The sequence below is a fragment of the Alosa pseudoharengus genome, unplaced genomic scaffold, assembly GCF_046254945.1.
Source record: "Alosa pseudoharengus isolate Yale_2024_CS ecotype anadromous, Long Island Sound unplaced genomic scaffold, YU_APseudo_1.1 YU_APseudo_1.1_scf_2, whole genome shotgun sequence".
NCBI lineage: Eukaryota > Metazoa > Chordata > Actinopteri > Clupeiformes > Clupeidae > Alosa > Alosa pseudoharengus.
Window position 1 is genome coordinate 3,190,911 of NW_027468663.1, and position 24,490 is coordinate 3,215,400.

The 24,490-nt window shown below is 37.0% G+C and overlaps 1 protein-coding gene across 2 annotated transcripts in view; it reads left to right on the forward strand.

The window, feature by feature from the left end:
* The window catches only part of rpap2 (RNA polymerase II associated protein 2), a 33,149-nt gene extending 20,674 nt beyond the window's left edge, over positions 1 to 12,475 (forward strand). For both annotated transcript variants that reach the window (XM_076293389.1, XM_076293388.1), the window contains exons 4-12: positions 1,987 to 2,085; positions 2,479 to 2,544; positions 2,646 to 2,734; positions 2,821 to 2,856; positions 3,134 to 4,025; positions 7,086 to 7,180; positions 9,513 to 9,593; positions 10,934 to 11,002; positions 12,080 to 12,475. In XM_076293389.1, the coding sequence (XP_076149504.1) occupies positions 1,987 to 2,085; positions 2,479 to 2,544; positions 2,646 to 2,734; positions 2,821 to 2,856; positions 3,134 to 4,025; positions 7,086 to 7,180; positions 9,513 to 9,593; positions 10,934 to 11,002; positions 12,080 to 12,233 (1,581 nt within the window). In that variant the 3' untranslated portion in view covers positions 12,234 to 12,475. The remainder of the gene's footprint in view (positions 1 to 1,986; positions 2,086 to 2,478; positions 2,545 to 2,645; positions 2,735 to 2,820; positions 2,857 to 3,133; positions 4,026 to 7,085; positions 7,181 to 9,512; positions 9,594 to 10,933; positions 11,003 to 12,079) is intronic.
* The last annotated feature ends 12,015 nt before the right edge of the window (positions 12,476 to 24,490 follow it).

Genomic DNA, 24,490 nt, shown 5'->3' on the forward strand with positions numbered 1-24,490 from the left:
AAATGCGTCTAACAATCACGAGGGAACAATTTTGCATTGTAGGCATAACTAAGGGATGCAGTAACACCACCAACAACAACCAAAACTAGCCTACTCATTGTTTACATGTACATTAAATGTAACGTTTCATTGTGAATCAAATTAAAAGATTATCCTCTTTGCAAACGTTGGCATAGGCATATGGTGACAGATAAATTTAATAATGCTGCTGTGTGAATCACGGTAAGCACGAATGAAGTGGCCACTTCTTAATGGGACCCACTGTATGGAAGTAGGCTAGCAGCTAAGTAAAATAGAGATGTTTAAAATAAGATAAAGTTAGGATATGCCTGCTTGACAACGGCAGACATAACTGGCCTTTGGCCATAGCAACCATCCATTTAGAACGACTGGCCTTCATAGCAACCAAAGATCTGAGCTGTGTTGCAATGTGAGGCAAAGTATAGAAAGGTGATGAAACATACAGAGACAGGTCAAGAAATATAGTGCAATGTAGACAGTAGTATACAGTTGATTTACAGACGGTGGTTTAGAGTAATATGAAGTATTCCTTTATTCTGAGATACATCAATAGGCTCTCAAAACAACCCCAGGCTCACAAAACAATCCCAAACAGACATAAGGTCTTTATAGAGCAAATCCATATAGATTATTTGTCAAATAAACCAGTAAAACATAATTTGTCGGATGGAATATATAACATTCACACTCATAGCTCATATTTTTTTAAATAAATCAGTGAAAAAGTATCCTGACAAACAAGCAGCTTTTTAATGCCTTGGTCATATTTCATAATTTCAATTCCTCTGTAGGTTACCTGATAGCCCAGTTTGAGAGGCGCAAGACGCGTGACATTATTTATTTTTGCAGCCAATCACTGCTGTCATTTTATTTTATTGATTTGATCTCAGTCATAGATGCTAAATTCGAAGGCAGGCCAAAGGTAAAATCCAACGAACCGCATTCAACCCACAAGCCAATAGTTGAATAGACCTCTCCTAGAGCTTTTGAGATATTGCCACTGCTCCAACACTGAAAGGCACTGTTACAATGCCTGGATCAAGCCAGGTTCAGCATAGCGTATGCCACTGTCTGCTCACGTTGGTGACCGGACCAGGGCAAGCACACTTTCGCAGTTCCCGCCGGAAATGCAGTCTAGTTTAATCATATTATTTTACATACAGTTCTTTGCCCATCTTCCTACCCATTCATCTCGGTGGAATACTTTACGAACTCTTCCCTCAACACATAGCAAACCATATATCAGGATAAACAGCAGACCTTACCAAACTCAAAGGTGTAAAACATTCCCCTGTACAGTTAGCCATTCCAGAGTAATTCAGTTTTGAATTTGCAGCAAATTTCTACATGCATGTCTCCAACTTTGGGCTTTAAATTTCAGTCACAATGTGTTTAAATTTTTCAGTACACTATTTCATAACAGGCCAAATACAAAACAAATGTTACAAATAAAGCCTAGATATCTGTAAATATTAAAATCAGAGGATATACAGCTGACTAAGAGTTTGTCAAAATAGCCAATGATCACAAAATGTTAAGCATGCATATAGGCTATTTGAGTTTCTTAAAGCTGAGCTGTGCTTAAATTGTTCAATACATGATTTCATAACAGGCCAAATAGAAAATAAATGTTAAATATGGCCTAGATATCTGTAATATTAAAATCAGATGATTCTGATCATATTCTATGTAATATGTTATGTTTCATGTTTTTGTCATGTTTCATAGTGATGCAGGTCTACTGCTGTGAATAGGCTAAATACAACTTTGATTATTTTTATGTAGAATACTGTATAGTTAAGTTTGGCCTTAGTGCCCTGACGTGTGGCCTTTGTGCCCCCTGCCAAATATGCCCACATGAAGGCCCTTGCCCCTAAAATTATGAAAATCCAAGCTTGTGCACAACACACATAATACTTAATACATAATTTATGTAAAACCATAAATGTTATATCCATTTTACAGGCTCACTTGATCACTGCTGATAATTACAAGGATATCGTGGAGGAAAGAACCATTGCCAAGCTCTGTGGTTACCCCATTTGTCTGAACAAACTTGATAGTGTGAGTAACTGCACTGTCATCAAATGCCTTTTTGTAAAGTGCTGTGTCATTGTCATTAGACACAGATATTTTGCCAAAAATTAGGCATCTCAGGGTATATCGGTCACTCCATTTGCATTGAAGCTGCAGCTGCAACCACATAGAATGTGCATTTACTTCTGCTACCCAAATGCTGTGTCATCCAATGTTCCTTACTTAACTGGATAAAAACATGTCACAAATTTGTTCACAACAAAATATGGTCACTGGGATATCATATGTGGCTAGAAAACACTCTGAAAGTGGGTGGTTATTCCAGTTTCTTTGTTTAACTTTCAGTTCCTCTATTGGAAATAAATATGTGACATTATTTCTTTCCATCCTAATATACAATTTTTTTCTGTCTTTCAATAGGTACCCAACCAAAAATATAAAATTTCCACCAAGACAAATAAAATTTACGACATCACTGAGCGAAAGGTATTTGTTAAGTACTGGGTTGCTTTGAGCACCACCAAAAAGTAGCTTTTCTGTGAATATATTGTCCATTTCATTAAGATGTCATTTCAATTTCATTCCAGTGCTTTTGCAGCAACTTCTGTTATAAAGCCTCAAAATGGTTTGAAGTTCAAATATTGAAGACACCCCTATGGCTTAGGGAAGATGAGAGGTACTATATGAGACACAGGGTTGTCATTTAAATACTTGACACATTTTGCAGAGAATTTGTTTTCAAGTTCTGTTTTATGCCTGTAGACCTCCTGATGTGAAACTAATGAAGAAACAAGACGGGTATGTATAAATAAAGGAAGGGCTATGGAATATAATTGCATTTAATAGAATTATGTGGCATGAATTGAAATGAAGATAGATGCAGTGATTCCCCTACTATGCATTCAGCAGCAGCGCATCCCCTTTTCCAACATTCCTCATGTAAAGATTTTGTGGCGGTGCGCCGCTGCTGAATGCATATAGGGTAACACTGGTGCTTTTTTTTTGGCTCTTGGAGCAATGTTAAATTTCATAGGATGAGGTGATAAGAAACTTTGTTTTCTTTACTCCTATTAAGAGGTAGCTCAGGGCTTGAAGTAATGCTGGTGGACAGGCCGGTGAAAGAAGCTGATATTGAGAGTCCTGTTCTCCCAGAATCCCACCAGTCTGCAATCTATATCAACAGCAGTGATGATGGGAATCAGGAGAGTTTCATTTCCAAAGCCTTATCAAAGTGTCACCTAAGGGTACATTGGGGAGAGCTTCCCCAAGACTCAGGAGACATTCAAGGAGCTCAAGCTGAAAAAGAAAAAACGCTTTCTTGTATCAGTCACCATCCAAATGAATCTGAAACAGCAGCCATGCAGGATTTTTCTGTGCAGATGCTATCTTTTGCAAACTGTTGTCAAGAGATTGCAGGGGAATGCCCAAATGCAGACTGTGAGGTTGAGGAGAGGTTTTTGAGTCAGTCTTCAGTAAGAACTGATCACAAACAATTTGCCACACCATTTCTTAACAAAACTTCAAGTCTTATACAAATAACAGATGAGACTGGCCCAGCTGTAAGCCAAATCCGTATGACCGAAGCAGGTGTGACTGAATTGCGAGGAGTAAGCAAACCTGAAACCACATTGGTAAAGCTCAATTTGATGGAGCGCCTAAAGCACACCCTTTTGGAATGGAAGACAGACGAAACCATGACGTTTTTGTATGGGTCCGATTACACCATGGGGGACCGTTACACATGGAAACATGAAGAGGAAGAGGACTTAGATGAAGATGACATACAGGAGACTTCAGAAGGGAGCTTGTGTTCTACTAGGGGGACAGAGAGACCTACAACCCCAGACTACATTACTCTTTGCAGAGCAACTCCTGCAGTGGATGTCGAATTCAAAGAATTAACCACAGAATGTTGTCTCCCGAAAGATTCACACAAAGGCACTGACAACCAAGATGTTACCTGTGAGGTCAGTCATATTTTTGGACTAAACAAATTGTTACATTTTTCTATTGTAGAACAGCCAAAAAAGGATATGATGTTTTGGTATACAGTTAGGCTCATACGTTTTTCAACCCATGCTAAAGTTGACTAAAAAGAGGAATATAAAATATTTTGGAAATTGATCTTAAGGCGAGACACAGCAGGTGTAAACATTGTTTTTTCATGCACTGGTCAATTTCGAGATTTTTGGATAGTTTGCTACCTTAGCATATTCTGTCACACTACTACAACGAAAAAAAGTCCAATTTACAAATTTAAGTATTTATTTCATTACATTGTGTTTACTCGCGCCTGTATATTTCTCCTAAATTCACCAAATCTTGAATTTCAATAAAGTATCTATCTATCTATCTATTTAAAAGTTAGCATTCTAACCTTGCAAGCACTACCGTGACCGTGATCCAAAACATATCATGTGTAGTACCGTTGGGACGCTCTATTTTTCCTGTATCACGCTATGTGATCCATATGGACATTTCCTTTGTATCAGCAACCAATCGCGAAAGTTCAAAGGCGAACCTAGGCTGAGAACGGAATCTTATTAACTGTGTTTCAAGGCTGTTTTCTCAAAGTGAGTTTCCTCTCCCACTCTGAGCACAAAATCTCCACTTCAGAAGCACTTACATACACCAAACTTTCTAGTCTTATGCTTAACTATATTTAGAAGAGAGGTTTGGTGATATATTATTCCAAGCCTGATTTATGTCATTTTATGCCTAAAAACATGGCAAAGATGTTTTAAGGCTATTGACAGCATATGATAAATATATATATATATATATTTCGAAATCGTGACACCCTTAAAAAATATAAATCGTGACACCCTTAATATATATTTCTCAAGTAATTTGAGGATTGTATTCGAAAGGGGAGGCAAAGAAAATACACTTGGTTGAGTATTATATTTTTTAAAGTCACTTAATTGTTCTAAAAAGCCTTTCAAATGTGTCAATGACGTCATTCATTAGCACAATGCTAGCGTGTTATGTGCAACAACGACCCAACCTGTAAGAAATCAAAAGGACATAAGTACTCGTTCATTCAACTTTTGACCTATAATCCATGTTGAAGTTATACAAACTACAATCAAATCTGAGATTTGTCAACGACAATCAGGTGAGAGACAAATTTAGCCGTCTAGCTCCATTGACTCCCATTCATTCTGCACTCATGGCGATCGCCCCCAGTGGAACTCTGGTGGAACTGCATCCAAAATTTGGTACAATGGGACTTAATACGGAGTGGCAAGGCTCTCCGTAGACGGGCTCTGGCCTAATGTTAGTTCTGTTTACATTACAACCTCGCGGTTGGAACGGTTTCAAAATAAAAAGCCGTTTCAAAATAAAAGCCCCCGAAACGGAAAAGGAAAAGGCCAAAAAGAGTAAATAACAAGGAATGCATTAATAGTAATATTTAAAAAAAGATCAAAAATCGAATCGAATCGTGACACCCCTAATAAAAAATAAATAAAAAAATGTATATATTATTTATATATATATATGTGTGTATGTATGTGTGTGTGTGTGTGTGTGTGTATGTATATTTAATATATATACATATACACACACACACATTTTATATTTTGAAACGGCTTTTTATTTCGAAACCGTTCCAACCGCGAGGTTGTAATGTAAACAGAACTAACATTAGGCTAAAACAGAGACGTGAACATAGTGAAATGAAAACACAGAATGATAATTTGATCGTTTTAGCACACTCCAAAGAGACCCAAGGTTAGTGTTCATGGAATATGTAGCAGCTACTTATCAATGTGCATTTTAAGCCTTAAAGTAACTTTGGACTGTAACTAGATCATCTTTTTACTTGCTAAGTTGAGTAGGCTAAGTTAGTTTTAATTGACATGAATGAATGAATGAATACTTCCACACCGGTGATTTCAAAGTAGCAAGGGGGGGTTTGATTTCGGTAGGTTGATGTGTATATTTTAACTGGCTGCAACCTAAAATTAGAGGAGTGTTGACGCTGCAGTTCAGCGTGTGCGTTTGTGCGTCTTGGCATACATGCTGGACGTGACATTGGGGGTGTGGCTGCATCGTCGATTCTACTTTTAAGTTTGAAGTTTGAGATTGAGATGTAATTTCGATATAAAATCGAAATCGTGACACCCTTAAAATATATATATATATATATATATTTATCATATGCTGTCAATAGCCTTAAAACATCTTTGCCATGTTTTTAGGCATAAAATGACATAAATCAGGCTTGGAATAATATATCACCAAACCCCTCTGTAAAAATCTTCTAAATATAGTTAAGCATAAGACTAGAAAGTTTGGTGTATGTAAGTGCTTCTGAAGTGGAGATTTTGTGCTCAGAGTGGGAGAGGAAACTCACTTTGAGAAAACAGCCTTGAAACACAGTCAATAAGATTCCGTTCTCAGCCTAGGTTCGCCTTTGAACTTTCGCGATTGGTTGATGATACAAAGGAAATGTCCATATGGATCACATAGCGTGATACAGGAAAAATAGAGCGTCCCAACGGTACTACACATGATATGTTTTGGATCACGGTCACGGTAGTGCTTGCAAGGTTAGAATGCTAACTTTTAAATAGATAGATAGATAGATAGATAGATACTTTATTGAAATTCAAGATTTGGTGAATTTAGGAGAAATATACAGGCGCGAGTAAACACAATGTAATGAAATAAATACTTAAATTTGAAAAACTTAAATACTCAAGTCCTTTTAGGCAAGTCCCTCCACTCAGCGGTCATATTGCAACACATGTTGGGCACTTATCGGGCATCTATTTCGGGCAGAACTGCACATGCGCGAGGCTTCAAGATACCAACCTCACTCTAGCTGAGAGATTACAACACATGATTGGCACGATGTATTCACATGTCAACTTTTGGCGGCGGAAGAGGTGGAAAATGTCATGTCTGACGAGACTCTCCTTTAAAAACTTAAAATTGCCTTGAATGTAAACATCTACTACATTGGTTCTAATTTCTTGGTTTTTCTTTTTTTGACCCGCCACAATACTTAAATGTTCTAGGCCAAAAGCTCGAAGGACCCTGTTCTCCCATTGGTGGACTGCCATTCACAACATGTTATCCAGAAACGCATAGTAGTGGAGAGGCTCAATAGAAGGTTGGTGAGAATAAATTGTTGCATTACATTTTTCGTAATTACAGTTTCACTTGTGTCTGTGGCTACACATCTCATTGTAGACACACATTTTTATATTTTTTCCAGGCAAAAAGTTGCACTCAAAAGAATCAGCATTTAGATATTAGGGTATATTTTAAGCAGCCCTGTTCCATAGTTAACCATTATGTAATGACAGGCCCCTATTTTCAATCCTGGCGCATGGCGGAAAACTCGTTTTCCACCCGGCGCAAAGTTTATTTTCGTATTTTGCACGTCTAATTTTTAAACAGTGCGCCAGGAGGTGTGGCAATGAACAACCTAGGGAGTGGTCGCGTTGTCTAAAAATCATTATCGTACACTACCTAAAATGCATTACGCCACTGCCCAAGAGAATTGTCTATTTTCCTAGGCTGATTTGACATGGAACTATGTACTCTCATTCAGGCGTAATATCCAGTCACTAACCAATTCGTCTGCTGCAGCTCAACCTTGTTGCTGGAAGTTAGCTTACGGGGACTATTTTCAGGTGCTGCATGATATCATTGTGCTACTGCTCCCATGGTGTTCCTTGATTATTATGCTGGAATGAGAGTATAGTGTTACAACCATCCGGTTCGTTCTGGGTGATTTAACATAGGGAGACCACATGTGGATAAAGAGTTAACAAAAAAGATGTATTTATTACATCTTTATATGCAAAATGTGAAGTGAAGACAGTATTAATGAGATGGTAAAAAAATAAAGGTGTAATGAAAGGTGTAATAAAAGAGTAATGTGCAAAGCACAGTGGTTGTTACGTATAGCACCTATTGTCTCTAAGTTTAGAAAATGGATGATGTTTCCAAAATCATTGAGTCGGTGATTCTTGAGATTAGGGACAAAACAGGTTTCAATTTTCTAAAAAAATATGTTGAAGCCATCTACAAAGGCTTTGAATCTGTGCACTCAGCATTCCACGGAGCTTTTCTTTGTACATCCCAATAAAAGTCAAATTAAGCACACATGCACGAGCACTACACTCCACCCTCTCTCCTGCCTATCACACTCATTTTAATATGGCAACTAGAAGGCCACTCAAGAGTGCAGACCTTTCTGATGAAAAATAATTACTGGATCCATCCGTATTCAGACCTGCACCAAAATGTACTTATTGAAATAAGCAAATTAAAAGTAAAGTATATTTCCAGCAAATGCAAGGTGAAAGTGCCAGGCACGGTGCCAGGATTTCTGTTTTGGATGGGGAAAATCAATTTTGTCTGGGCCTATAATTATAATTAGCCTTCATAAGTTTTGTAGCCCGCTGCTTGCCTTACTCAAACAACATTGATATCATACTATCAATGGTTCATAGTGAATTTGGTTGATGCTATTAAATAATTTTTCTATGATGTTTTCAATGCTTAAACGCTCTCTCTCCACGTCACCATAGACGCACAAGCAGTGCGTTTTTTCATTGATGTTAGCTTTATGTTTAAGTTGAAGCTCAATATCAGTAATGTTAAATAAAAGCTAAATCTATTGTCTTTGTTCTCCTTAGTCATGCTTCTCTCCCCATCAGAAGAGGTCAAATGCGTTGTGTTTCACTAATAGACAACAGGCTAAACAAATTTAGAACCGTGGCTCATTAGTGTGCACAAAATCCCAAATACCTCACTTCCTGTTGGCCGTGTCTAATGCATTGAAAGTATATGCCAACCAAGGGATCAGGCATAGATACATCTATGAAAAAACAAAAAGATACCCGCACACTGTTCTTTAAGCTCGCAGAGTGGTTTAATAAGCTACAACGTTTCGACCAGAGGTCTTCGTCAGGAATACCCAGCACCTGTTCAAATTTTTGTAGATGTGCATGCACCTCACTTAGAGTGATAGATAAATATATGCCTTCAATCTATGCCTTCAATATCTGATTGCTCCATTTCCCAGAATGATGTTATTGCCATAGCTATTATGTTAGCTATTGTTCAACACCCTTGGCTATAATAATACTTTCCTCAATCCACTTAACAGTATTTTTATTTATTAAGATGATATGGTATGAGAAACTGATGAATGAATACACCTGCTGTTTCCACTAGCGGTACAGGATTTAGACTGTTAATTTTGACACAGGCATTGTAGTCATGTAGTTTACTGGCAACAAATGGATAGATTAGGATAAGGATGATTTATTGTCATTCCAGAACATCTGGTACATGAAAGGAGGTGAAATGAGATACTCAAGATAACGTTCAAGATTAAGATTGTATTTATTTTGTTCTTGAAGGGGATTGATTTGTACATTCTGGCGAATCTCTCCAACTAATCTGTTTATTTTGTTTTGGAAACAAAGCCTGAAGAATATTGTGGGTCCTTTGCATCTTACCATGAGGGATATCTTCAGTGACCTAAACAATCTAGTTAGGACTTTAAGGTGAGTGATTTCTACCATCATTACGCAACTTGCAGCACCTCTGAAGTACTATAAAGGGAACTGAAACCCATCTCTTATGTTTATGGTTTTTAAAGGTGCTCTAAGCGATGTCATACGGTTTTTAGGCTAAAACATTTTTTGTCACTTACAGCAAACATCACCTCACCATCCACTAGCTGCCTGTGTCCTGAATACACTGTAAAAAAATGTGATCTCTGTGGACAACCCAGGCTCCAAAAACAGCCACAAAACAACTTGGGCAAACCTTGCCCATAAAAACATAACAAACTGTTCCAGCAAATCACCGTCGAGATGCGCGCTTTGGAGAGTTTCAATTGCACGTGAGGGAGGGGGAGGAAGTGGCGAGCTAGCTTTCTGTTTTGTTTAAACGCCAACAGAAGTGACGTTACCCAGCATCGCTTAGAGCGCCTTTAAGGTTTTTGTCCGAAGCGACTTACAGTATATCAACACTACATTAGTTACTATTTCTGTTTAGATTTCAGAATTTTAGTCCAGGTGAAAGACCGTCACCTTCAGCTCAAACTCTCCAAATTTGAGTTTCTGGTATTCCCAGCTAATCCAGTTATTTCCCCACAAATTATCATTCAGTTTGGCTCATCTTCACTGACCCCTGCTAAAATGGCACACACAGTCATGTTGGTTTATCCTTTACAATATTTGGAACATCAGACCTTATCTAACCCCATATGCCACACAATTTGTGCAGGCCATAGTTCTGTCTATTGCAATTCATTGTCAGCTGGCCTACCTGCTTGCATAGTGAGACAATGATTCAGAATGCTGCAATACATCTGCTCTTAAATCAGCCAGAGAAGTCATATGTAACTCTGCTGTTAGTTACTCTTCATTGGTTAATTGAGTTAATTTAATGGCATTTATATTTTGAACTTGTAAGAAGGGTGTCACTTGCGCTCAAGCCTTTTTGGTGCTCACAGTCCAGGACCAAGGGTCAGAGAAACTGGCTGGGTTACTTCCAAGAGACTAAACCCAGGGATGACCGGAGCACTTAGAGAACTTTTACAGTTGTTTTATTATGGTGCACAATCGACTGACGTTTCGACGCACTGCATCTTCCTCAGAGTCGATTAAGTCAACGATTTATATTTTGAACTTGTGAAAAGGTGTTGAAAATACAAGACTCTAATTATGAGTATATAATTTTGGCACTATTTGACGGCCTTTCTGAAGAGCAAATCAGCACATCGCTTACTGACAAGCTATGCAGATAATTAGCATAGTGCCCATGACCCGTCGACCCGTTATTATCTTCATATTATCTTATTTGTTTAACTATTTTATATATATCAATCTTTACTCAGGCTTACCAATACAAACATCATCCACAGAGGCCCAGAATGGACAGTGATTGCTGTAATATTCCTTCATGTGTAAGTGCAATTTTCTTGAACTAAAAATTCACATTGTTCTTTGTTTATGTATGACTGCATCTAAAAGGGACAAGGACCTGTCATTCTAACTTTCCGTACAGGATATGCACTATGGAGTTCTATGTTCTGGGACAAAATTTCATCATGAAGTTGTTTGGGATCAAGTCTGAACATCCACCTCTCAACTTGAATAGTTCCTTGTCTGTACCCAATTCAACCAAATTTGACAGTTGGTTCTTCCAGAAGCCACTGACCTACACTGTCCGCTATTATGAAAATATTTATTGCTGACTGTTTAGAATGAGTTGATGGTCTCTTTTCATTGTACTTCATATTACTAAAATCTTGGAAGAATTTGGCAGATAGACCAAAAAGTAAATTTTATACCCAGAATTAACATATCAGCTGTAATAATTGAAATGAGACCCCGTAAAACTACCCCCATGTTCCTGTGGTGGAATCATCCTAATCCAAGTGTGGATACGTTTTGCCCTATACCGGTATATGTTAATGCAATCAGCAGTATGTGATATGAAGCCCATAAAAAATATCACATTCAGCGAACATCTCACAATCTGCTCATCCCATTAGTATAATGTAAAAAAAAAAAGTCTCTGTAGGCAGCCCAAACTCCGAAAACTGGAAAAGTTTTGTCCAAACTTTGTTAGCAAACATGACGTTATGCACAGTCACTGACTGCACCTTTAAGTCTTGTATCATTCCATATGCAAGCTTCATTACTATCAAGTTATAATTGCTATGGCTAGGATGTCTTTCTCTGGAGGACCCTTGTCTGCAGTTTTCAGAGGGCCTTGGATTTTCAGAGTATTCCAATCGATTGATCATTTGCCAAACTAATCAATTTTGTAGCCAACATTTTTGTGAAAAGGTTTTTTTGGAATTGTATGTCATTTCAGTCATCGAACCCCTTGCAGCTTTAGAATGGATAAACAAAATGTATACATAACTCAGAATACAATGTTTATGTTGTATTTTATCCCATCCAGTTGGTTTTGGATTGACAAAAGGACCAAGTGCCTAACAAATCTTTATTAATCTGTTTGTTTCTTGGGTTAGTTTAACCGAAGTCTCTCCACTACTGAGGGAGAGTTTGACCTGTCCATCAGCAAAGGAGTTCATATTGTTTCTCATGAAAGAAGTACAACTGACTGACCAGGACCTACACAGCCTCATTAGATTATTCAACCCCCAAGATGAATTACATCAGTAATGCCATAACCAGAAGTACCACTATTCACCAGGATTTACCATCAGATTTCCCAATAAGAACTTTGGAAACACGTATAGACGATATGTTGAAAGAGAATTCAAATGATTAAAAAGTTAGAACACAGAACACAGATTTAATCACATAGCCTTGAAAGTCTGATCAACCCATTTGATTTTTACTTGTCATGTTTGTGAGCAGATTCTGTATTTCTTTTTAAATAAAATGTGTCTTCTTGACTGGAATTGGGAAATGTGATTTAATTGCAGTGTGTAGCTATGTCACATGAAACACACTATAGTTCGGAGGTTAATAGTGGTCTGTAATATTTTTAGTGCACTGTTGTTGTTATTGACAAATCGCACTCAGTCAGTGATGAATGTGAACATACTGGGGTAAATGCTCTGTCGCTAGCTTAGACACTTTTTAGAGTTCAACACTGTTTTAAAGAAATGTTAAATAAAGAAGTCACATGACTCCCCATTGCTCTCTCAGTTCATCTGGTTCTTCAAAGTTTTTCGTACGAGCCAGAAGAGGGCACTTTATGTTCGTGTTAGCCTAGTCCCATTATGTTATTTTCTAGGCCTTGTTCTGCTGTTCCTCCTTTGTAAGGTGGGTGTGTCTTGTAGGCTGTTTTCCTACTGTCATAAAGACATGCAATAGCCAATTTCCCCACTGAATATTAAGCTATCATGCTGCTTGATTGTACATGTGAATCTGAAAAAAATGGAATATTGTGGACAAGTTCTTGTTTCCCCCCTAATTTATTTAAAAAAGTAAATTCATATATTCTAGATTCATTACATATAGAGTGAACTATGTCAAGCCATTTTTTTTGTTTTAGTGTCAATTATTATGGCTTACAGCTCATGAAAATCAAAAATCAGTTTCTTAAAATATTAGAAAAACATGTTATAATACAGAAATGCCTTTAACTGTTTGACTCTTTGAATATCTTTTTTTAAGACTTAAGACATCTCATGAAAACAAGCAAATTTGGCTGGCAGTGTGTTAAGAATTTTTTTCTTGATAAGACGCCTTGAAATAAGTCAAACTCTTATTAGGCCTAAATTAAAGACCCACTGCAACACAAATCAAGTTTTTAACCCTTTTGACATGTTCATTTGGTGTTTTGTATGTGTTACAAAGAAGGCTTTTTACAAGATTCACAGTACCACTAACAGTTAAAAACTCTTCAACCTCACAGCTGACATATTGACTTCTTTCTTCACTGACAAGGTAGTAGCCATCAGCAGTCAGTTTTCTGACCCAAGCACTCAGTGCATCATTACCCTCATTCATCCTTCTCACTGAGAGTGAGGTGTCTAAACTTCTAACATGTAGACCCTACTGCATACCCACTAGACCCTTTTCATACCAACCTACTCCAAGACATAGCTCCCACCATCACGTAAATGTAAATCAGGTTTATAGGCCAAGTATACTTGCGTACAAGGAATTTAGTCTTTGCATTTATCCCTTCCGTGAATTAGTGAACACACAGAGCACACAGTGAGGTGAAGCACACACTAACCTGGAGCAGTGAGCTGCCTTGCTCAAGGACACTTCAGCCGTTCCACTGGTTGGGGATTGAACCAGCAACCCTTTGTTTCCAAGCCTGAAGCCCTAACCAGTAGGCCACGACTGCCCCTACCATCACACCAGCAATCACACATGTAAATAACACTTCTCTGGCTTCTGGTACATTTACAACTGCTTTCAACTTGGCCCAGGTAACGCCGCTGCCTAAAAAAACTTCTCTTCACCATTCATTCCACCAACATGGAACCACTAAGGAATTGAATTTGACCTAGTGTTTATGGCTGGTCGACACAACAGACGCTCATCAGAAGACAGCAGTGGGCGGTTGGGGATGTACATCTTGATCATTGAATTAAGATAGCAGGGAGCAGATACAGTCAGTCTTATAGGCCAAAGTGAGAGATTTTAATTTAATTCTGGCCACTATAGAGAGCCAGTGCAGAGTAACTAGGAGAGGAGTTACATGTGTCCTCTTTGGCTGATTGGAGACTAGGGGCCTCATTTATAAAGCGTTCTTACGCACAGATTTGATCTTAGACCGTGCGTACGCTCAAATCCATGCCAACGCTCAGATTTATAAAAACCGTCTTTGACGTGGAAAAGTGCTTATCTCCACGTCAGGTTCAAACTTGACGTACGACCATTTCCTTGTGGTAATGCCGGGGTACTGCAAGTAATCTGAGGTCTAAGTGCGATGCATTTTCAAAATTCCAAGACCAACGATCTCATGTCTTTCTTTGCCATATGCATGATCAATATCAGAAGATTTTTAAAGACGTTTTTGGACGCAGCTTAATGTTTCATGGTTTGGCATAAAACTGCTAATGAGAACTATAGCCCACTTAAGAAAGTGAAAAGACGTATAGCTTACGTATTTCACAATATCTAAAAAAAAAAACACCAAGACCTACGATAGAATAATTGAAACATTCTTACAGGTGATCTAGTATATTTAGTGTTCTCGCCAATCTAATATTGACCATCAAATGTCCAATTGCCCTCGTTTAGGAGAGGAAGGCATTCAAAAAGGCATTCGAACAGTTTGATAATGTTGGAGGTTATTGCAGTATTGGGAATATAGGATAGTATTTGATCGTACAGTTTTGAATGTTAAAAGTGAATAAACTTTTTTGAGAGGTGGATAAACTCTAATAAGAGGTGGGTAGCCCTAAACTCTATTTCTGAAATTTCAGAGGTGGATAAACTGCGTTTACTCGCGTTTAGCCTCCACTACATCCTAATTTGCGCTCATAGGCCTATTCGTAACAGAAAGGTAATATTTGACTGTAAGCTATATAATGTAGGCTATAAATATTTGATATCATATATAGCCTACACAACCAAGGGACGGAAGTTATCCTCTTAAAGCAGGGCATCACCGTGGTAAAGTTGGTTTTATATTGGACGTTGGATATTCGACACATTCGAAAAATCGATTTAGCACTGACTACGAGGGTCAAATTTGTGTCAAACCAACTTTAATGTGTTTAAACAAGGCCTGCCTATATTACACAAAGCTTCTTTTGTCCAAAAACCCATGTTTTGATTTTATGATTTTTTTAGGCTGATAAAAGATTTCAATCTATTATGCGGCTTCACCTTTTGACTTACCCATACTAAAACACATCTCCTGAACTCGGCTTACTGCCCTTTCTAGTACACAAAGCTTCTTTTTCCCTAAAACCTATACAATTTTTAATGTTAAATGTTTCAAATCTATTATGCGGCTTGCCCTTTTGACCTACCCATGTCAAAACACATCTGGTGAACTCGGATTACTGCTCTGTATAGTACACAAAGCTTCTTTTTCCCAAAAATCCATTCTTTGATTTTATAAATATTTTTTAATGTAAAAAAAATGCTTTAAATGCTTTAAATCTATTATGCGGCTTGACCTTTTGACCTAACCATGTCAAAACACATCTGTTGCACTCGGCTAACTGCCCTACATAGTACACAAAGCTTATTTTTTCCAAAAATGCACTCTTTGATTTTATATTATTTTTTTACTATTCAAAAATGCTATAAATCTATTATGTGCCTTTACATTTCGACCTACCCATGTCAAAACACATCTGATGCACTCAGCTAACTGCCCTACATAGTACACAAAGCTTCTTTTTTTCAAAAACGCACTCTTTGATTTTATATACATTTTTTACTATTCAAAAATGCTATAAATCTATTATGTGCCTTCCCCTTTCGACTTACCCATATCAAAACACATCTGCTGCACTCGGCTAACGGCCCTACATAGTACACAAAGCTTCTTTTTTTCAAAAACGCACTCTTTGATTTTATATTCATTTTTTACTATTCAAAAATGCTATAAATCTATTATGCGACCTGACCTTTTGACCTACCCATGTCAAAACACATCTGCCGCACTCAGCTAACTGCCCTACATAATACACAAAGCCTATTTTTTTCAAAAACTCTTTCTTTGATTTTATATTATTTTTTTACTTTATAAAAATGCTATAAATCTATTATGTGCCTTCACCTTTTGACCTACCCATGTCAAAACACATCTGTTGCACTCAGCTAACTTGCCTTCATAGTACACAAAGCTTCTTTTTTTCAAAAACGTACTCTTTGATTTTATATAAATTTGTTACTATTCAAAAATGCTATAAATCTATTATGCGGCTTCCCCTTTTGACCTACCCATGTCAAAACACATCTGTTGCACTCAGCTAACTGCCCTACATAGTACACAAAGCTTATTTTTTCCAAAGCCCACTCTTTGATTTTATAGATGTTTTGGTAACACTTTATAATAACTACACACAATTCATCATTTATTAAGCCTTTGTTACTTATTAGTTAATGGTTTGTTCATCATTAGTAGTTTCTTGTTCATACATAATTTATCATCAGTAAAGCATTTGTTCACACAATTATAAATGGTTTGTTCATAGTAAATAAGCCTATCCAAAAATATGTTTGTAAGTACATGATTTATACTTAATAAGTAATGAAACAACCACTTATAATGAAATCATTTTCTTATTATAAACCAGTTGCAAACTATTACAAAATGCTTTGTTCATCATTTGTAAAGCATTGAGGATACATATTTTATAAACCACTTCCTAATACTATAATTCATGATTAACTCAGGAGTTACAAGTGGTTAGTTAATGATATTTTGTGAGCTTATCTAAAGTGAGGACTTTCTATGCCTTGCAACACATTTTCAAATGAGTTGTAAAGATTACATTCACATTCATTCATTTAGCACATGTCAATTAAATTGAAGGCCATTGACATAACAATGAAAGCTGGGAATCGAACCCCCAACTTTTCAGGCTATTGCATGCTAGACAGGCCCAGACAGAAACCCCTACAACTATGCAAGAGTTTCTGTTTTCTTCTACTACACACTGTTATTAAACATCTGTAAAGTATTATTAAATGCTGTATTCTTCGTTTGTAAAGCATTATTCCTACATTAATTCTCATCTGTAAATCATGTTTACACACAGTTAAAAATGGTTTGTTCATAGAAAACACGCATATCTATATTATATTTTTGAATTGACTGTTGTAATACCACTGGGCAGAGGTAGGGTAGTGGATAGGGAGCTGGGTTAACATGCAGTAATCCATAAAGTTGGGGGTTCAAACCCCAGCGTCCACCAATGTGGCCTTGCCCTTTAATTTCATTGACATGTGTCGCTTTGGGTGAAAGAGTCGGCTAAATTAATAAATGCATGTGTAAACTTTATAACTCATTTGTAAATGTGTTGCAAGGCATAAAAAGTCCTCACTTTAGATGAGCTCACAAAATATCATTAACTAACCACTTGTAACTCCTGAGTTAATTATGAATTATAGTATTAGGAAGTGGTTTATAAAATATGTATCCTCACCCTAACTAATAATTCGTGCATGTGTATGTTACAACTGTTAAATAATGGAAATATTACTTAATCAAAAACATATTATTGCATCATTTATTAAGTATTAACAATAATGTATAAACATATTTTAGATATAGGCTTATTTACTATGAACAAACTATTTATAACTGTGTGAACAAATGCTTTACTGATGATGAATTAGAAATTACTAATGATGAACAAACCATTAACTAATAAGTAACAAAGGCTTAATAAATGATGAATTGTGTGTAGTTATTATAAAGTGTTACCAAAACATCTATAAAATCAAAGAGTGGGCTTTGGAAAAAATAAGCTTTGTGTACTATGTAGGCAAGTTAGCTGAGTGCAACAGATGTGTTTTGACATGGGTAGGTCAAAAGGTGAAGGCACATAATAGATTTATAGCATTTTTATAAAGTAAAAAAATAATATAAAATCAAAGAGTGCGTTTTTGAAAAAAAGAAGCTTTGTGTAATATGTAGGGCAGTTAGCCGAGTGCAGCAGATGTGTTTTGACATGGGTAGGTCAAAAGGTGAAGGCACATAATAGATTTATAGCATTTTTGAATAGTAACAAATTTATATAAAATCAAAGAGTAAGTTTTTGAAAAAAAGAAGCTTTGTGTACTATGTGGGGCAGTTAACTGAGTGCAGCAGATGTGTTTTGACATGGGTAGGTCAAAAGGTGAAGGCGCATAATAGATTTATAGCATTTTTTAATAGTACAAAAATAATATAAAATCAAAGAAAGAGTTTTTGAATAAAATAGGCTTTGTGTATTATGTAGGGCAGTTAGCTGAGTGCGGCAGATGTGTTTTGACATGGGTAGGTCAAAAGGTCAGGTCGCATAATAGATTTATAGCATTTTTGAATAGTAAAAAATTAATATAAAATCAAAGAGTGCGTTTTTGAAAAAAAGAAGCTTTGTGTACTATGTAGGGCAGTTAGCCGAGTGCAGCAGATGTGTTTTGATATGGGTAAGTCGAAAGGGGAAGGCACATGATAGATTTATAGCATTTTTGAATAGTAAAAAATGTATATAAAATCAAAGAGTGCGTTTTTGAAAAAAAGAAGCTTTGTGTACTATGTAGGGCAGTTAGCTGAGTGCAGCAGATGTGTTTTGACATGGGTAGGTCGAAATGTAAAGGCACATAATAGATTTATAGCATTTTTGAATAGTAAAAAAATAATATAAAATCAAAGAGTGCATTTTTGGAAAAAAGAAGCTTTGTGTACTATGTAGGGCAGTTAGCCGAGTGCAACAGATGTGTTTTGACATGGTTAGGTCAAAAGGTCAAGCCGCATAATAGATTTAAAGCATTTAAAGCATTTTTTTTACATTAAAAAATATTTATAAAATCAAAGAATGGATTTTTGGGAAAAAGAAGCTTTGTGTACTATATTGAGCAGTAATCCGAGTTCACCAGATGTGTTTTGACATGGGTAGGTCAAAAGGGCAAGCCGCATAATAGATTTGAAACATTTAACATTAAAAATTTTATAAAATCAAAGAGTAGGTTTTAGGGAAAAAGAAGCTTTGTGTACTAGAAAGGGCAGTAAGCCGAGTTCAGGAGATGTGTTTTAGTATGGGTAAGTCAAAAGGTGAAGCCGCATAATAGATTGAAATCTTTTATCAGCCTAAAAAAATCATAAAATCAAAACATGGGTTTTTGGACAGAAGAAGCTTTGTGTAATATAGGCAGGCCTTGTTTAAACACATTAAAGTTGGTTTGACACAAATTTGACCCTCGTAGTCAGTGCTAAATCGATTTTTCGAATGTGTCGAATATCCAACGTCCAATATAAAACCAACTTTACCACGGTTACTTTTTTTCAGCAAAAACATAGCCTATCCTAAAAGAAACGTTAAGCCTACATGACATATCACGCTTAATTTAGTCCTCTGTTTTGTAGGCTAAATCAGCATATTACCCTGGGTCATATTGGAAACGTACAGTAGCCTACTGTACCATAACGTACAGGATTATGCTGTAGGCCTATCTTTCCTTCATAAGGTAGGCCTACCCATTTTTTTTTCTACAAAGTATAAACATAGGCTAAATGTTGATTATTCACATTACTGCAAGCAAAAGGAATGAAAGCGAGCAGAGGATAATGGACATGGATGCATACGATCTCTTTCCAGAACGCTTTGCTGGAAAAAACATAATTAGTTAAGGTATTCGAACTGACGCATATAGGCTAGTTAACATCAGATGGCATAGGCTAGGCCTATACAATGTTTTCAATATATAGTTTTACATAGGCTACAGCTTTTAGGCCATTGATTTCATTAAAACATATACTAATAATATTGATGAGGGTGTGTTTACAAGGCGGAGACCTAAAACCATCCGGCTGCGCACAAGTTGACGTTCATTTGTGATTTATAATGGGCACATCTGGAAGGGTGGCGTACGCACGTTTTTTTGTGCGTACGTTCGTGTTCTCTGAATCACACGTACGATCATTTCAGAAATGATCTAAGATCAAATGAAGGATGGCTTCTACGCAACACTTTTATAAATGAGGCCCCAGGCGTGCTGCAGCATTCTGAATCAGCTGTAGCGATCTTACTACACAGGTTAATATGCATGCAAGCAACTGTATCAACTAATTTGCATACGAGGATAGATTTATGAATTGTGAATTTGAGAATTCCATCTTTCTTTGTTAAAGAATCCCAGTAACTTATTTCAATGAATCCATGATGGTCTTTTGATAGGGTTATGGTGCACATTCAAGCATTTACCTTGGCATTATTCAACAACCATATGCAACTTCACAACACTTGTTTTTGTTCAGTTCCATTATTTTTCTCTAAGAATCTTTTTCATATGACAAAGTTCTGCGTAAAATCTTTTTCAGCATATCTGAAGTCAGTATTCTGTGTTGACCAATTTATCTGTGGAGGTGATTCTTCATTCTCCCTGATCCACTCTTTCACAGTTTGAGGCAGATGATTCCTGGCATTGTCATCCTGAGACATCCTGAAAAATATTCCAGACTGGAAATGTTATCCATGACATTTCATGCTATCCATGACTATCCATCAGGCTGGGTAGGGAGGGGATTGATGAGTTCACTCTCTATTCTGTTGTTCTTTGGTTCACATGTATGTCAACGAATGTGACATCATCCAGAATATGCTGATGGTAACTTTCATTTAAAGTTCATTAGAAAAAAAATGATCCAAGTTTCTATGTTAAGCGGTTAAAGTCAAATTAGGCCCTGGAAGAATAATAAATAGATGTACCGCAAAGCGGTACAAAATATGACCGCCGCTCAGTCCTGCACATTCTCTCCACAAAAATAAATCACGCTTTTCAATTTGTCTCCATTCCCTACTCCATCCCCTACTCTTGCAACTTGTGTGTATGTAAATGAGTGTGTGCTTGTGTGCATGTGTGCGTTTGCTTTTGTGTATATGTGTGCTTCTCTGTGTGTGTGTGTTTTCACTCTGTGTGTGTGTGTATGTGTGCTTGCCTGCATGTGTGTGTGTGTTTTTTATGTGTCTGTGTTTATGTGTGTGTGTTCGCTTGTGAGTGTATAATGGGGGTAATGGTGTGTGTGTTTGTGTGTGTTTATGTGTGTGTGTGCGTGTGCCTGCCTGTGTGTGTTTTAATGTGTGTGTGCGTGTTTGTGCGTGCGTGCGTGTACGTGTTTGTGTTTATGTGTGTGTATGTGTGCGTGCATGTGTGTGTGTGTATGCATGTGAGCCTGTGCGTGCGTACATGTGCGTGCGTGCATATGTATGCTTACTTGTCTACTCTGTGTGTATGTGTGTGCGTGTTTATGTGTACGTGTGTGTGTGTGTTTATGTCTGTGTGCATGCATGCGTGCGTGAGTGTGTGTGTGTGTGTGTGCTTGTGTGTGTGTGTGCTTGCATATGTGTGCATGTATTTATGTGTGTGTTTGTGTTGGTCTGTGCTTGTGTGTGTGTGTGTGTGTGTGTCTGTGTGTGCATGCGTAGTGTACAGTCACTAAATTTACACACATTTCATTCATTTATTGTATGGTCCCCCATAAAAAAAAAAACTGACTAAACCTATATTGCCTATAACCTGCTGCACGGCGGTCATAATAACTAAAAAAGCATTTCCTGAAGGAAATACCAGTGCATGTAAAGTCAGTGGTCCCAATGTCCATACCCTGAAAGTGATATGGACATATTCATTGGCATGATTGTGTCTTTTAAGGTATTTTTTTAAAGCAGTAGTTTTGAGTGATAGACGTATGGTTTTGAAAATGTAAAAAATGTTTAAGGAATGATGACAAAACTATACAATTATGACAATTATGACTCTGCAATGGGAATACAACAGCTAACTTTGTATGGAAAGAATGTTGTGCAAACAGAACGCACATTTCATGTCATGTTCTTTATTTACTTTATAGCTACTATAAACTCCGCTGCGCGTCGGGGTCCGGTTCACCCTGTCGGGACTTATTTTCCCAATAATGACCGGCGTTCTATACATTATCCCTTACTTAAAGCACAGTTGCGTGTTCAGTACTCCATGCCTATTTTGCCTACATTACCTTGCCTCAGGTAAAGCAGATGTTTTTAAATCATATAATGTTGTAATCATTTAACAATATAATGTAGTCAATAATAGAGATATGTAGGGCAGGTTCTTCATGTTAATATCATTAAAGGTTTCTGGTGCATTGGTAGGTAATTCAAAATCAACTTGCCACTCTGTTCAGAAGTACAAAAGCAGTCACACCTTTCTTGGAAAAAAGGACTCATGTTTGGCCAGCTGACACCAGTACATGGAGCTCAAAGTTTGGTCATAGAACATACTAACATGCCCGAGAACAACCTTTCTCTACCCAATGACCTGCAATAGTCATTGTTTGCTACGCCCCTTTTCCCCTCCATAGGCCTGCAAGGTAAAGTCCATTCCTTTTTTAACTTTTATAGTTACTCTCCATTAGAACGTTGACACCATTGCCTATACTGATTGAAATTCGAACCCTGTTGGTTTAAACCCTGTCCATAACAGCAAGTCTGAATACCATCAGTAGTAAAATAAAACTCCAGCTAGAGCAAGCAACAAAATGTTAATATTGTTTTTGCTGTCTCACCCATTTGTATATGACCTGTAGTGACACAAATTATAGCATTATGACCTGTGACTACTAGAGTGCACTTAATCGAACTGAAGTGACCTGTGTTGGCCATCACACACAATTTCAGTATCACTTCAAGATAACACTGTGTCAGCTGGCAGGAAATGAAGAAGGCAATCTAAGAACAATATTGACACAGGCAATTACAATTTGCTATTATCCAGATGATTTAAGTTGTTATAGAATGCGTGTTGATAGTGAACAGGATTGATGTGCTGTATTTACATTTTCCAAAAGGTTTTCTTGGAGGAGAATTTGGTCTATTAGACATTTGCTCTGGCCACTTGAAAATGCTTTGGGCAGCCTGCTTGTGTGCATCAGTGGTCACTTGAATTGTTGTGTATCTGGACTTAGTTTCGTTTAGTTTATTAGTTTAGTTGACAGGGACCATGTACAGAACTAGTTCTATACCAGAGTTAGCTAGTTAGCTAATTTGCATCTGTGGTCCCTGGACTTAGATAGATAGATAGATAGATAGACAGATAGATAGATACTTTATTGATCCCCAGGGGAAATTCAAGGTCTCAGTAGCATACAGACAACACACACACATTCACTAACAGCAGAAAAAGTCATTAAAAGTATATAATATAAAAAACACAACTAAGCAATAAGGACAGTAGAAGATAAAGAATATACTAAATATACTAAAATACAAATTATACTAAATAACACTTAATCTAAATCAATTCTAAAAACAGTATCCACATAGTGGGTGATTAATCAATCAATCAAGAGGCGCTTGCAATGACTGAGGCAGGGACTGAGCCTGTGATACTCTGTGCATAGTAAGGTAAGGTAAGGTGCTCTGTGTGAGTGAGTGTCATGGTGATGGTGCAAATGAGTAAGTCCAACAGTGCAACAGTGCAAGAATATAGTCTATATATATCTATATATCTATATATATAACTATATTAAGAAAAGGTATAAGTGTGGCCACAGTTTGGCTGTGGCATGGAGGGAGGGGTTATGCATATGTGCTAATATAGCACGCAGTGAGGCAGAAAGACAGTGGTAAAAAGTGGCTAGTGGACAGACAGTATCCAACTTGTGCTCTTACTAAGTTTTCTTATCCACCTCATGTATTGTCAGTAGTTACATGAGGGAGATGTCATAAACCGGTGAGGTTATACATCAGCATTTTTTTACAATGTTTACAAATGTGATTTTAACTTGTGACCACAGCCTAAGAACACTTACATTGCCACTGTTGTTTTCACTGTTGAAAAATTTTATTGCTGTGACATTTCATTTTTTTGTCTTTGAAGACTTTTTTTCTGGACTGTCTCTTGAGGTGTATTTACTGCTATGCAGAATGCATTGCATTTTTTGTTGCATATTTTAAGGAGCACAATATTTAGAATATTATGCTGTGCCATTATAAAACAAATGGTAAAATGCAGGGTAAGAGGACATTATGTTTTGATGTAGAAATCCCCCTTATGCAATCATAACTAAATAAATGTACATAACGCATGCTTGCCATAAGATGTGTAAAAAGACAAAGAGTATTTCACCCTATAAAAGCAAAAATATTTGATGAATGGCAGAAAGTGATGCCTGGAAGACCAGTATGACCGGAGGCTGTGCAGTCAACCAATGTGTAAATAAATGTTGAACAAAATGGATACAAAACAAAACATCATTTTAATGATGGGGACACGTTTACATGTTATTTCATCAGAATATGTAAGAC